The 14623-nt window shown below is 46.7% G+C and overlaps 1 protein-coding gene across 2 annotated transcripts in view; it reads right to left on the minus strand.

The window, feature by feature from the left end:
• Nucleotides 1–14623, minus strand: part of MTFP1 (mitochondrial fission process 1) — a 160716-nt gene that overhangs the window by 11211 nt on the left and 134882 nt on the right. The window contains exons 3-4 of one of the 2 annotated variants that reach the window (XM_086943200.1): nucleotides 6418–6650; nucleotides 5281–5407 (exon numbers count right to left, since the gene is read on the minus strand). In XM_086943200.1, the coding sequence (XP_086799326.1) occupies nucleotides 5284–5407; nucleotides 6418–6650 (357 nt within the window). In that variant the 3' untranslated portion in view covers nucleotides 5281–5283. The remainder of the gene's footprint in view (nucleotides 1–5280; nucleotides 5408–6417; nucleotides 6651–14623) is intronic. The other variant, XM_086943201.1, reaches the window with a different exon arrangement.

Raw genomic sequence — 14623 nt, forward strand, 5'->3', positions numbered from 1 at the left:
AGTGCCGGAAGTGTTTGGCTCTCACCTGTCCGCCCTCCGCACAACGGTACTAGTTACCCTGTCGGAACGAGGCGGACAGGAAGGAGAATTGAGCCACCACTACTCGCTGTCCCCAAACGTGGAACTGGCTGAGGCTGCTTCCCTACTCGTAATTCAGGTGAGGGAGAGACAGCGCGGTGAGTTCTAGCGCATTACAAGTCAGCACATAGAAATACAGATTTAAAAAGTGCGCGTTTGTATTCAACACACACAGCATTTAAACAATTTAAAAGTGCACAGTGCGCAGTGCGCATAAAGCTTTAGTGAGGTTTAAAATTCAAATTACTGTCACAGCATTAATCTCTGATAGCGCTGTACCAGTGTCAGCAAGCAGGTCGGGGACGCTGCCACCGTCTCTTACAGCGGTCGCGCTGTGTCTGGTGCTCAGCCTAAATAGCCCCTGAGATTAACCACTAGAGCGCTACCCGCTCCAGTGAATACCGGAAGTGCCGGAAGTGTTTGGCTCTCACCTGTCCGCCCTCCGCACAACGGTACTAGTTACCCTGTCGGAACGAGGCGGACAGGAAGGAGAATTGAGCCACCACTACTCGCTGTCCCCAAACGTGGAACCGGCTGAGGCTGCTTCCCTACTCGTAATTCAGGTGAGGGAGAAACAGCGCGGTGAGTTCTAGCGCATTACAAGTCAGCACATAGAAATACAGATTTAAAAAGTGTGCGTTTGTATTCAACACACACACAGCATTTAAACAATTTAAAAGTGTGCAGTGCGCATAAAGCTTTCGTGAGGTTTAAAATTCAAATTACTTTCACAGCATTAATCTCTGATAGCGCTGTACCATTGGCTGGCCACAAACCGTCACTGTGGCGGCATCTGTTATTTGATATTTGATATTTATTGGGATTTGTATAGCGCAACTATCGCTCCGGAAGGAGCATCTTGGCGCTGAGCAAACAGAAGAACCAGCTTGGTGAAACAAGGATCAAATGGCTGCGAGAACCGATGAATCGGGCTGAGAGAATATCCAAGTCTTCAGGAGTTTCCTGAAAAGGCTTTCTGTGGGGGCGTGCCTGAGGTTGAAGGGGAGGCCGTTCCATGCCTTAGCCGCCAGGAATGAAAAAGTTTTTCCACCTTTCGTTTTGAGCTTCATTCTGGGTATAGTAACCAGATTAGCTCCTGATGACCTCAGGCAGCGCGATGGAGTGTAGCGCAAAAAGCGCTTAGCTAGATAGAAAGGGCCTGTATTCCTGGTGGCTTTGAAAACCATGACAAGGAGTTTAAAGAGGATTCTTTTGTGAAGGGGCAGCCAATGGAGAGTGTTGAGGGCTGCAGAGGCCGAGGACCTTCTTGGGAGTTTAAGAACGAGCCTGGCCGCTGCGTGTTGGACGCTTTGCAGTTTCTTAAGGGTGGACTTCTTTATTCCTGCCAAGAGGCCATTACAGTAATCCAGCCGGGATAGGATCAGGGCCACGGCGACTGATTTCCTGGCTGAGATAGATAGAAAGTCAAAGAATTTCTTCAGCTGTCTAATGAGGTTAAAACAGCACCCTGCAGTGATGCGCACATGATCGTCAAAGCTGAGGGACGAGTCGAATTGGACACCCAGATTGCGGGCCGAGGAAACCGCACTCGGCGGGGCTTCAGAGTGTTGAGGCCACCAATCTTTTGGAGAGAAGAGGATGTCTTTGCCTAAGGGTATAATTTCAGTTTTGGCGCTTTTGCACTTGAGATGGTTATTGTTGAGCCAAGAAAAGACTTGGGAGAGGCAATTCTGAAATCTGAGGGCAGCATCGGAGTGTTTTTTATCTATGGTGACGACTAGTTGGGTGTCGTCAGCATAAGATGTTACGAGGATGCCGTGGGATTCAATCAGTGTGAGCAGGGGGGCCATGTAGATATTAAAAAAGAGTGGACTGAGTATGGACCCCTGGGGCACACCTGATGTAGTGGGTCTTTCGCCAGAGAGAAAGGGGCCTAGTGAAACTGTTTGTGATCTGTTGGATAGGAATGATGTTATCCATTTTTTATGCAGTACCCGTCACACCAATCTCGCGCATTCTGTTAATGAGGATGTCATGAGAGATGGTATCGAATGCTGCGGTTAAGTCAAGCAAGATGAGTGCAGCATGTTTCCCCTCATCCTGCAAGAACTTAATGGTGTCCGATAGCTCAATCAATGCAGTTTCGGTGGAGTGGCCAGGGCGGAAACCAGATTGCTGTGGGTGCAGAATGTGATTGTTTTCCACAAAGGCTTTTAACTCCTCGTGTACTAGCTGCTCAGTGATTTTGCCTAGTGCCGTAAGTAGGGAGATTGGGCGCATGTTAGATAGATCTGTCGGGGATTTGTTTTGTTTTTTCATTAGAGGCTTAACAATGGCCTTCTTCCATTCAGCGGGGACAATGCCTGAGCTGAGGGATTCATTAACAATGGTATTGATTGGAGGGTTGACGGCCTCAATGAGATGGTGGAGGATACTCGGGGGACAGGAGTCCGTGGGGGCTTCCGATCGACAGGTCATGATGGCCTTCTGTGTTTGTAACAGAGAAACTGTTGAGAAATTACCCAAAGAGGGTGAATTTGTGTCGGCAGCTTGTAAGGGGATTGAGGGGGGGGGGGAATCCTTATGAATGTTATTGATTTTCTCAAGCTTTCCCAGCCCCCTAGGTTTGGCACAAGTCTACCACTTTGACATTTAGTGCTGTTCTGTTGTACTGAGGAGAAAGTGGCACAGTGCACACGGAGTGAGCCTTATCGGAAGGATGTTTTTCACGCCCGCCCAACAGCCCCCACATGGGCGTCCGCAGAACTGTTTCCGGGGGGGGGGGGGGGTTACATTTTTTACATCATCACCATCCCCCTTGCACTCTTCTCACCTCTGCCTTGCCCTCCCTCTTGCACCCTTCTCCTTCTCCCCCTTACACCCTTCTCCCCCTTGTACCCTACTCCACCTCCACCGTGCACCCTTTTCTACCTTGCACAATTCTCCCCTTTGCCTTGCACCCTTCTCCCCTATGCCGTGCACCCTTCTCCCCTTTGCCTTGCACCCTTCTCCCCTTTGTACCCTACTCCACCTCCACCGTGCACCCTTTTCTACCTTGCACAATTCTCCCCTTTGCCTTGCACCCTTCTCCCCTTTGCCTTGCACCCTTCTCCCCTTTGCCTTGCACCCTTCTCCCCTTTGTACCCTACTCCACCTCCACCGTGCACCCTTTTCTACCTTGCACAATTCTCCCCTTTGCCTTGCACCCTTCTCCCCGTTGTACCCTACTCCACCCCCACCGTGCACCCTTTTCTACCTTGCACAATTCTCCCCTTTGCCTTGCACCCTTCTCCCCGTTGCCTTGCACCCTTCTCCCCTCTGCCTTGCACCCTTCTCTCCTCTGCCGTGCACAATTCTCCCCTCTACTTTGCACTCTTCTGCCCTCTGCCTTGCACCCTTCTCCTCTCCGCCTTGCACCCTTCTCCTCTCCGCCTTGCACCCTTCTCCTCTCCTCCTTGCACCCTTCTCCTCTCCGCCTTGCACCCTTCTCCCCCTCCGCCTTGCACCCTTCTCCCCCATGCACCCTTCTCCCCCTTCGCTTTGCACTCTTCTCCCCCTCCGCCTTGCACCCTTCTCCACCTTGAACCCATATCTCCCTTTGCCTTGCACCCTTCTTTGCCTTGCACCCTCTCCCCTCTGTCTGGCACCCATCTCGCCCTCCCCCTTGCACCCTTCTCCCCCTCCCCCTTCTCCACCTCCTCCTTGCACCCTTTTCTACCTTGCACCATTCTCCCCTCTGCCTTGCACCCTTCTCCCCCTCTGCCTTGCACCCTTCTCCCCCTCTGCCTTGCACCCTTCTCCCCCTCTGCCTTGCACCCTTCTCCCCCTCTGCCTTACACCCTTCTCCCCCTCTGCCTTGCACCCTTCTCCCCCTCTGCCTTGCACCCTTCTCCCCCTCTGCCTTGCACCCTTCTCCCCCTCTGCCTTGCACCCTTCTCTACCTTGCACCTTCTCCCCTCTGCCTTGCACCCTTCTCCCTCTCTGCCTTGCACCATTCTCCCCCTCTGCCTTGCACCCTTCTCTACCTTGCACCCTTCTCCTCTCTGCCTTGCACCCTTCTCCTCTCTGCCTTGCACCCTTCTCCTCTCTGCCTTGCACCCTTCTCCCCTCTGCCTTGCACCCTTCTCCCCTTCCTCTCTGCCTTGCACCCTTCTCCTCTCTGCCTTGCACCCTTCTCCCCTCTGCCTTGCACCCTTCTCCCCTCTGCCTTGCACCCTTCTCCCCTCTGCCTTGCACCCTTCTCGGCCATCCCCTTGCACCCTTGCCACCCAATGGAGGGGGCTGCCACCTGGAACAATGGCACCATTTCAACAGCATGATGGACTAGGGCCGGCCCTGACTAAGCTCACAACGGACGCACTGGCGATCCAGTGGGGGTGGGGAGGAAGCCCCCCCCCCCTTCCCCCCACCTGCGGACGCCCATGAGCCCCCACCCAGGTGAGCATTTCACAGCCGCCGGGGCACAGGGCCTAAAGAAATGAGTTGCACCTCACTTTTCCCTATATTGGTCTCAAAGTCCAACATTTTAAGAGAGGTCTGTATTGGACATGCCTGAATTTTATGGATAAAAAGACACACCTGTTTAAGAATAAATATACTACTGTTAGGCTAGTGATCTGGACATAGTGCACCAATAATGTACGTCTCGTTCAGCAGCAGAATATCACCGCATGCAAACGTGATTTTCGAAAGTCTGAAGAGGGACATTCGGAAGCAGGAAGAGAGAGAATCATATCTGCCTTCCGACCTGCTTTTCAGTAAAGAAGGCCTCTTTTCAACTTGGTTTTGCCTGTCACTCGCTCTTGTTTGACCAAATTGTGTGATCATGGGCAAATACTTTATTTCACCGAGCCTTCTTCTATTCATTCTCACATTTGAGAGCACATTCAAACTTGTGAGCTCTGGATTGTGCGCTGTGCAAATATTTTTAATAAACTGTACTATGGTGAATCGCATTTGGCAGAGCAGATGTGTTGTAGAGTAAGACCAATGGTGGCAGCTGTTACATTTCCGCAGTTACTAAATTAAAGAGGCCAGTTCAGGAGCTCAGCAAGCATATTATATTATTGTGAAGGAGAATTGTGCTGGCAGGATGTGGTTTTCCCTGCCGTCTGCCTGCGTATCAAGTCCTGCCAGCCCCCACCTTCTCAGGACCCTGGCTTGTTAACAAACCCTTACCCAGGGTCCCTGGCTGCCCGCCCTAGATGAGAGCAGTGCAGCGACCTACAACCTGCTACTTACCTCTCAGCACTGTGTGCGGCTCACTTGCCCACCCTGACCAACAACCTTGGCGTAGACGCTCGCTGGGCTTCTGATGGCGCAAGAGGTGAGAGTCCAGCAGAGCACAGAAGGTGAGTGCTGTATTATCCTGGAGGGAATAATCATGTCTTTCAGAGTGTGCTTGAGGGGGTCAAAAACATCTCATGGCTTAGAGAGAAAAATTTCTACAACTATTTTTGTCTTTCTTCTTCAGGTAACCATACAAAAAACTAACCATGATACACTTTAAATGAAAGATGTTCATAGATCATGCAAGTTAAATACGTTTACCTTATGAACCTCAACTAATACAAACACTGTAGGTTGTGTGTATAGCTAGAGAGAAACCTATGTGAGCCCCGTTTGGTGCTGTGGGCATTACTGAATTCTGTATTCATAGCGCTATGTGGTCCAAAACAGCAATTTAGACACTGTGTGAATATGCAAAAGTCGTCTTAAAAAGTAGCTGTCGCTTAGTGACTTATTATTTAAAGGATTTTTCAACAGTTTCCAGAATTTTTTTTAGAGCTTCTCATTGCTCAAAAGTGTGAACTTTCTGATGTTAATGTCTTTCTGTGCACTAAATTGCTTGGTTTTACACATGCAACAGGAGTTTCTCGTTGCTCAATTGGGTGCAATTTCAAATATTTATGTTTCCTTCGTATTCAGTGCTTGATTTAGCTCGGGAGAACATTTCACTCATAGTCGTTGAATGTAACTCATTATTACACTGAAATTATAAAAATGTCACACATAAGCAATCTGAAACCTTAGCAGCTATGAACTGGAAGACTATATTTTCTACAATTGTTCATTAAAAAATATCTTTCAGCTTTCCTTTCTTTTTGGATATTTCATCAATCGGTAGACTCCCCCACACCTATGCTCAATGACGTTTTTCATGACCATCTCACAACTTAAAACATTCCTTTTTTTATGAGAACACTAGGCAAGGGGGAGGATGGACTCAAAACCTTCAGCTTCTCCTAAACTAGTACAAAAGTGAAATGAAATGCTCCCGTTGTGCCCCATTAAATAGTGCATGGAAAAGGGCGTTGTCAAGCTGCAGGAATAGTCATCCGATTGCCACACTAAAGACCCAGTGCTTTCCCTTTTTACCTGTCTATGGGGGTGATGATGAATGGTATCGCTGAGAGTCCAACTGCAGTAGTCGTCCAACGGCGCACAGGGAGCGGCCAACGGGTGCTTTTGGCAAGGAGGTAGAGAGAGGCGGCACATATGCGGTTGATGGTGAATCCGGGGATAGCCACAGAGGCAAGGGCCTGCCAAACAAAAGTGTCCACAACTGCCACAGCAACTTGTACTGATCTTCCTGTTTCTTTGGTGGGACTCTGAAAAACAGATGAGAGCATGTGATAGCAAGGGCACCTATAAAACAGGATTATACCAAAGCAGAAATGTGCGTAAACACAGGATGTAGTGAAGGGTCATATATTGCAAGAAGTGGTGACCAGAGGAGGCCCAGAAACAAAATAAAATAGAGGGTGGATTATCCCAAGAATAACAAGAGGGGTGTATATAAAGGATATACCTGAAGGTAGACATGCCAACAACGACTGAGATGAATATTACCAAACAATAGATTGATTGTAAGGTGTATAACCCACCAATGACTGTCGCAAAGAATGTATACAAACGACAAAATGTAGGCTGGAATTTCCCAAATGTGACCATAAGGGAAGGCTGTAGACAATAGAGGGTGGAATAGGACAAAAATTACTAAACATGATGGCTGTATGGTATAGCTAAAGTGTGGGTTGAAATGTTCCAAAAATGTCAACGAGGGAAACATTTATTCAAAAAATATATTGTAGGATGAACTATCCCAAAACTACTAAACAAAAAAAAGAGGGGTGTTTGTAAATAACGAACGTGAAGCCCATGAGGGTCCTGTGTTGCTAGGATACACCAAAAAGTACACTAAATGAATGAAAAATGAATATTGTTCAATACCCAAATAAATTCGTGATTCAAGCACCAATGAGTTTATACCCTCAAATCGGTATAGCTTTACGAATTTCCAGGACCGTGCCTAGAAACCTCAGCCCCTGAGAGTTTCCAAAAGTACTCCTTAAAGGTTTTGTGAAGCTCAAACGTACATTTATATGCAAGCCTACATTCATTATTGTATTTAGAATGCAAATCCACAAGCAAAATGGCTTGCATTTTTTTTTATTTACCAATTACTCGTGCAAGTAGTAGGATTAAATCTGACTATTTCTAGATAGGAATGGATTCTGTGGAAGTTTTTGAATGCCCACAAACGTTTGCCAGAATTCTCAAATTTTCCACCAAAGCCCTATTTGGAATACACATTTGACACCTTTTGGAGAAGATCTACAATACTGAAGTAATGTAATGGACAGGCTGGTTTCTTTTTCAGTATTACAAAACTGAATTTTAACTCGTACTTCAAGCCTCCGTTGTGAAAAATCGATATACAGCTGCAAATGGCTTTGTTAATGAGGCATGTAAAGGGTAAACATCGTTTAACCGAGAACACCGCGTGCCATTATAACGCGGTCGTTACAACGACTGCGTTGTTACAACGTATGCCATTACTCCACAAGTCGGAACACAGGCTTGTTCTAGGGGTCAGAAGGTGTTGGATTTTCCAACACCTTCCTTACTGTTGCACAGACTGGAGTTGGAATAGTAAATTATACTATTCCAACACCCAGTGCTCCCCCCCAAAGTAAGTCGGTGTTCCGACTTGCAGAGTAATGGCATGCGTTGTTACAACTCGGTCGTTGTAATGACATGCGTAAAACAGCATGCATGCTAATGAGGCATATTCCTTATTATCAGAAGATGCATCATTTTCCTGGCCACGTCCCTGAAAGGTGTAACCTACTGTCCCGACAGGAGAGCGTACGGCAAACAAGTGATTGAGAATGTGAGTTACCGAGCACCTTCAATCAAAACACAAGGGATTGTCAGACACTTCCCACATCCAGGTGATGAATGGGGATGGCCATATAAAATGAACGGGGTGCTGTGTGTGCACCATACCAGCTTCAGTGCCATACAATGAATCCAGAGGTAAAAATCACAGTAGTTTTTCCAAACTCTCCTTTGGTGACGGTTTCCTGCAATAAATGCCTGTGCAGTCGGTTATATGATGTTACAACCCATTCCGTTGCAACGAATGCCTTTTCCACGCATGCGTTACAACGGAATGCCATTACCACGCATATTGTTTACCACAAAAATGCCTTTACTACGCATAGTTTAACAACTTTTTTCGTTGTTTAACTATGCATGATATTGGCATTTTCATGTTAATTCGACTGCATGATTGATTATGTAGTTGAAATCTATACATGTTTTTTTAATTATGCCTAACCTAATACATTATTATAATTAAAAAATGTACTTACATTTTCTTGTGACGGTATTCTCCTACTTCTAAGTGGTCCTTTCTCTATTTTTGATGGAGTACGTAGACGCACGTACGTAATTACGTCTGTTAGGGAGGCTCTTTCCATGAAGGACAGAGGCACAGAAGAGCGTGTTTAAGGTAAGTTTTATTTTTTTTATTTTTTATTAAACCCTCTCGTTTGTTTGCTTTTTTTTGGGGGGGGGGGGGGGGGGAGAGACCCCCCCTCCAACCCCCCCTTTTTTTCCGACCTTTAACTCACATTCCTTTACTACGTTTTTCGTAGTAAAGGAATGCGTGGTAAAGGTTATAGTGGTAACCACGCATGCGTTGTAAAGCATGCGTGGTTAGTGCATTCGTGGTAAAGGCTTCGTTGTAGTGGCTGTTTCCCGTGCAGTCGATAGAGGGTTCTTTGAGGATTGGTACTGAAAGCGGCATCACACCTCTCATCACAGCCTTGAAGCCTTGTTGCACAGAGGCCGGGGCAGGAAGCCAGCAATATAAGGGAGAGAGGAGGGTAGTGACGGGAAGGCGCGCAACACATATAGGGCTGCACGCCCCCCAACCCCTCCCCGTCAGCGGGTGTGAGAAGGGCTGACTGGGGCTGTGGCTGCTGGGCTGCTAGCCAGGCTTGCAGTTTGGTAGTGAAGTATTCCTGTTGACTCCCATGCATATATGCAGGGCCGGTGCTAGGCATGGGACGTGTGGGCAGCTGCCCAGGGCCTCGCACTCAACTGAAAGACAGGGGGGCCCGCTTCCGTGTAAGAGGCCACACTTTCACAGTTAGCCCACCTGCTCATCTGAGGCCCCCTGCCCCACACTATCACAATACACATGCGAGATGACTTGAGTCGACCTTGCTGGTCAGGGTGTCCTCATGGCATTCCTGGGGGTTCAGGGGTGGGGGGAAGGTACAAACAGAGTGGGGAAGGCACAGCAGCCAGGCCAGAAATTATGGCTCAGAGTGTCAGGGGCGGGGCAGCACCTCTCTTAAGTACCGGCCATTCCCTTTCTGTATTTTTTTGCTAGGTGACAGAAGGCCCCTTTGTTTCCAGGACCAGCCAGACACAGGTAAGGCGAGGTGGGTGAGGGGAGGAGGGAGTAGTCTGATCAACTGACTTCTGTTAACTTTTGCAGCAGTGTTAGGGCAGTGTTTTACGAAATGCCTCCTTACTGCTACAAAGGACCAGGGGAGGGTCCCCTTTTCTCTGGGTCTCTAAGCACTAGAGCAAGCTGTAAGGTCCATGTGTGGGGGCCCCTTTCAAGGCCTTGTTGCCAGTACTCCCTCTTTCCTTTCCTTTATTTGTTCCCCTGTGAAATTAATCCAAAATATAAAAACGCTTTTTCTGGAAATATCGTCTTTTTTTCTGACATTTTTCACTTCCAAAGTGCAGTCTTGGGATGGAGATAAATAAAAATTTAAAAATGTAAAAAAAATAACTAAAGCAAGACAGAGTGGGTCGAGAAGGGTCCAGATTGATTTTAGTCACACCCAAAACACATTAGTGCCACTTTACAGAGTTTGCCAGTGAAGCTCTACTTTTGTTTTCTTGTCTCTCTGAACAGCATTGTTTTCCCCGGGTGGGAAAGTGCACCATTCCTGGATGTACTGCAATACCTGCTTAATGGGTGGATTCGCTGTTTTGGCCGTACCTGACTTTCGCTGTTCTGACCTGCACTGCATTGCGCCGAAAGGGGAAGGCTCCCCTCAACCAACCTATCCTCGGGCTGTAGAGATCCCCCACCGTCTCCCTCCTGCCGTCCTGCTGTTTCCCTACACCTGACAGCGGGGCCGCCGAGTGGAGCGAGGCGAGGGGCTGCCTACAACTCCCGGCAGCCCTCGAGGTCTCCAGCCACACCCCTATCACGCCGCGCCAGGAGGCGCATAAAGGGCGTCACTGTTCCCTCTCGCGGGACGCTGGGCGAAGCCTGGGCCAAGGGTGGGCCCGTCCTAGCCCGTCACAGACCGGAGGAGACTGGGCTGGGTCCAGCCCCCTAACATCTGCTATCAGTTAAAATGAATCCACAACCTATACGCGCTTTTTGCGGAGGAACTGCTTAGCACTCACCTCTCATCATTAAGAGCAATCCATCATCAATCACTTACCTGGTCAAACCAAACATAATGTCTACAAGAGGTTCCAGGAGTAAAACATTGAAAAATATGACGACTTCTACAGGCCCCATAGATCAATTCATCACCAAGGTGAACCAAACAATAGATCACACTGTTATGCTGATCGACAGACGTGTTTCTTACGAACTTGAGCAAGCAAGACGCTCATCAATGGGTCTGTTGGCACAAGCACGAACACCAAGTGTACAATCTCATAATAATATCACTACATTGGATTCACAAGTTGATATTCAAGTAATTCCAAATACTGTCGATTTGTCGGTATCCTTACAATTGTCTGACTCACAACTGTCTCAGGGCCTTGAACAAACCCCTGACATTTTTGCAAGTCCACAGTTACCTCAAAACGATCCCATACAGAGCGAAACTAGAGGGATAAGGGAAGGAGCAATCCCGAAACATCCAACGTGCAAAGAAACTCAACCAGGAAACCATGTAAAAATAGATGCTGTGACCTCTGAATCTAATCTACCATCCAATCTCTGTGACACAAATAAATTCCAGAGTTCAAACAATATCAACACCACAGAAGTTACAGTACATAACAGTAACATCAATACAGACGTACTTACAACAGAAGATCACAATAATGGAACGAATCCTAACCAAACTCATCATAAAAAAACAGCACCACCGCGAGTCAGAAACTTGAACAACGATAAGACTCTATCCTCTCTAACAAAAGAAATAGCGGAAATAGTAAAATATCAGCTACAACCTATCCAAAAAAGCTTACAGCTGATAGAAAAACAAGTAGCGATACTAATCGCCCTTTCAAAAAAAACCACAATTCCAAGACTTTTAGATCCATCAACATCGGCAGGGCCTAAAGCCCCAACTGGAAACCCTAGTTCTGCTAATAATTCAAAGCAATTAGCCAACAACTCAACCACAGCAAACACTCTAAATACAAAAACCGGTCAATCAGAGAAAAATTAAAAAAAATCCACCTCTTCAATTAAAACTAAGCCTCTCCAAGAACCCCCTAAAACAGCATCAGGCAGACAAAACCAACCATCAGTAAGTGCTCCCTCAGCTAAAGCCCCCCCAGTAATTGCGTCTCCCAGACCATCTGCATCTTCAGCCTCTCAGCCCGACCGCACACAAAGGCACTTTAACAAACCAGAACGACCAAAAAAAAGATGGACCAAGCCAGCTAACCTCCCCCCGGAGGCTGCCCCCTTTGTAGTCATTCTAACAGGGGTCCCAGAACTAAGCAACGACACAGACGAACCAACCTGGTCTCTGTTAAACAAAACCCGGTACTGGCTGAACATCAACAGACCTAATCATCCCAATAATATTACCAGAATTACCACAGTTAGAAGGGTTTCATGGATAGGTCATCAACCAAAAACGATCCCTGGCGACTGCATTATAGTCAACCTTGAAAATCCCCGTGCTGTGGACTATATATGCTCCTGGGATTCTTTGGAAGGTAGTGGCGGAATTAACACCAAACGCTTATCTTTCTTCTACCCTCGACAAGGTCATCATGCCGAGGACTCTAACTGGCCATCAAATTGGTCCTGGAATCACTACGAGCAAAGTAGCAGGAATCAGGGCGACTGGGGCTTTGGAAACAACCAAAGGAGCAGATTCCAAGGAGAATGAGGGTATGACCAAAAAGATCGAGATGAATGGAACACCTACAGCAGGAGGGCTCACCAAATACCAGAGGGAACCATGGGCCGGAATACCAACCTTTAACACCTAGAGTTGTTTAGAGATGGTCGACTGACCATCACCACGGATTAATGATAAGACTTTCTTGTCGGAAAACAGTCTTCCACCAAACAACGTAGCAAGTCTCCCCGCAAGCAATTTACCCAATAAAGAACACCCCACGCTAAAGATTAGGACAAACGAACTAACTACGATGCAAACACCCCAAATCAAGGCAAACATGGCACATGATTTACAATGTCTTTCCAAGGTGTATACGAGACCCTCATCAACAATACAAGCACCCCAAAAGATGCAGGCAACTGTCCTAAACAAGACATTCGATCTGCAACCCATCCAATACGAAGGAACTACAGCTCAGAATTTGACATCTACTGCAACCCCAGAGAATCCCGACAAGAGGGTGCTCTTCTGGAATGTTGCAGGACTAGCGACCAAATATGCAGAAAAAAGCTTCCTTGACCTGATTAAATCGAATGATGTAATCTGTCTTCAGGAGACATGGCTTAACAATCCAATCCATTTATTGGGATATAAAACATTCTTCTCTCAAGCAATAAGATCAAACTCAGGGAGAAGCAAAGGAGGTTTAACAGTATACGTTTCTAACCTCTGGCCACGTCTTGAAACAACTCTCACAGTACTTCATCAGAACTTTCAAATCATCAACCTTCAAGGAATCAATCGTGAGGTTTATACCATCATAAACTTTTACAATAATATGAATACGACAGAGTTGACCAACACCCTAAATGAAATTCTGAACCAGACCAACGATCTCAAAATAAAGCACGCCAAGGTATCTCATACAATAATCTGGGGAGGAGATTTTAACCTTCACATATGCGATTAAAACCACACCTTCATTTGTGGGACCCCAGACGAACAAGGACACTGCCTCACCCACTTCTCCCACACCACTGAAGGCAACAATATGCAGGCCATCATGGCCGAACTAGATATAGGGTTTGCCAACCTGTTAAAAACTCCTATAACTCAATTCACTCCCACTTTTCATGGAAGAGGTCTCAAAACTTTAATTGACTATATATTAATCTCTACCAACAAAGCCACACGCATCAAGACCTTCGAGGTCCTCAATAATATACTCAGTGACCATTTTCCATTAAGATTGACCTATCAAGAACTGATCCACCGAATGAAAAAAGACAAGGTCAATTTCGGTTTGCTCAATCAGGAAGTTCTAACATTGGATAGATTAAATGGATATACCCTCAAATGGAGTAAAATAGATCAAGAAGCTGTCAATACACGAATAATTAACATGTGTAAAAATCAAATTGATAAGTGCCTAGATCCCTCGACATCTTCATCAGAGATCATGGCTAACTACGAAGAGATCGTGCTGAACATAAGAAATGAACTAACCAAACCTTATAAATCTAATAAGGCAATAAGAACGGGATGGTTTGACACAGAATGTACCAAAGCCTACTCGGAACTAAAGAGGGCCCTAACAAAAAAAGACAGAAACAGACAAGAGGTAATAAACCTACGAAAAATTTACGAGCTAGCAATCAGGAAAAGAAAAAAGGACCTTAAAGCAAATCTCTGGATACAACTACTGAAAAGTAGCTCCCTAAAAGACAGCTCAGCTTTCTGGGAGATAGTAAAAAACCCCTTCTTAAGAGACAATAATGACGATCCGTCCCTGGATGTAGCTATAAATGCACAGGACTGGGTGCAACATTTTTCATGAGTATTTGGTGAGGATACATCTGCAGACCTAACCGCCCAGAAATCTCTTCTTCCTGTGAATTACCCAGTAGCCATTCACTTCACACTGAGCGAAACAACAAAAGCCATAAAGATGGTCAAAACAGGAAAAGCACCAGGACCTGATTCGGTCCCAATGGACTTCTATACACTTTTACCTGACCTCTGGTCCCCCCTCCTTACCAAAGTATTGAACGCGGCAAAGAACACTAACCTCCCCGACTCCTGGTCCACTTCGATACTCGTCCCCATTTTTAAGAAGGGCAACAGGGACAGTCCTTCATGCTATCGCCCAATTTCCCTCCTGGACTCGATAGGAAAGATGGCGGGGCGTATACTTCTCGATCGTCTCCAGGAGTGGTCGA

This window comes from Lissotriton vulgaris, chromosome 11 (assembly GCF_964263255.1).
Source record: "Lissotriton vulgaris chromosome 11, aLisVul1.2, whole genome shotgun sequence".
NCBI classification, from domain to species: domain Eukaryota; kingdom Metazoa; phylum Chordata; class Amphibia; order Caudata; family Salamandridae; genus Lissotriton; species Lissotriton vulgaris.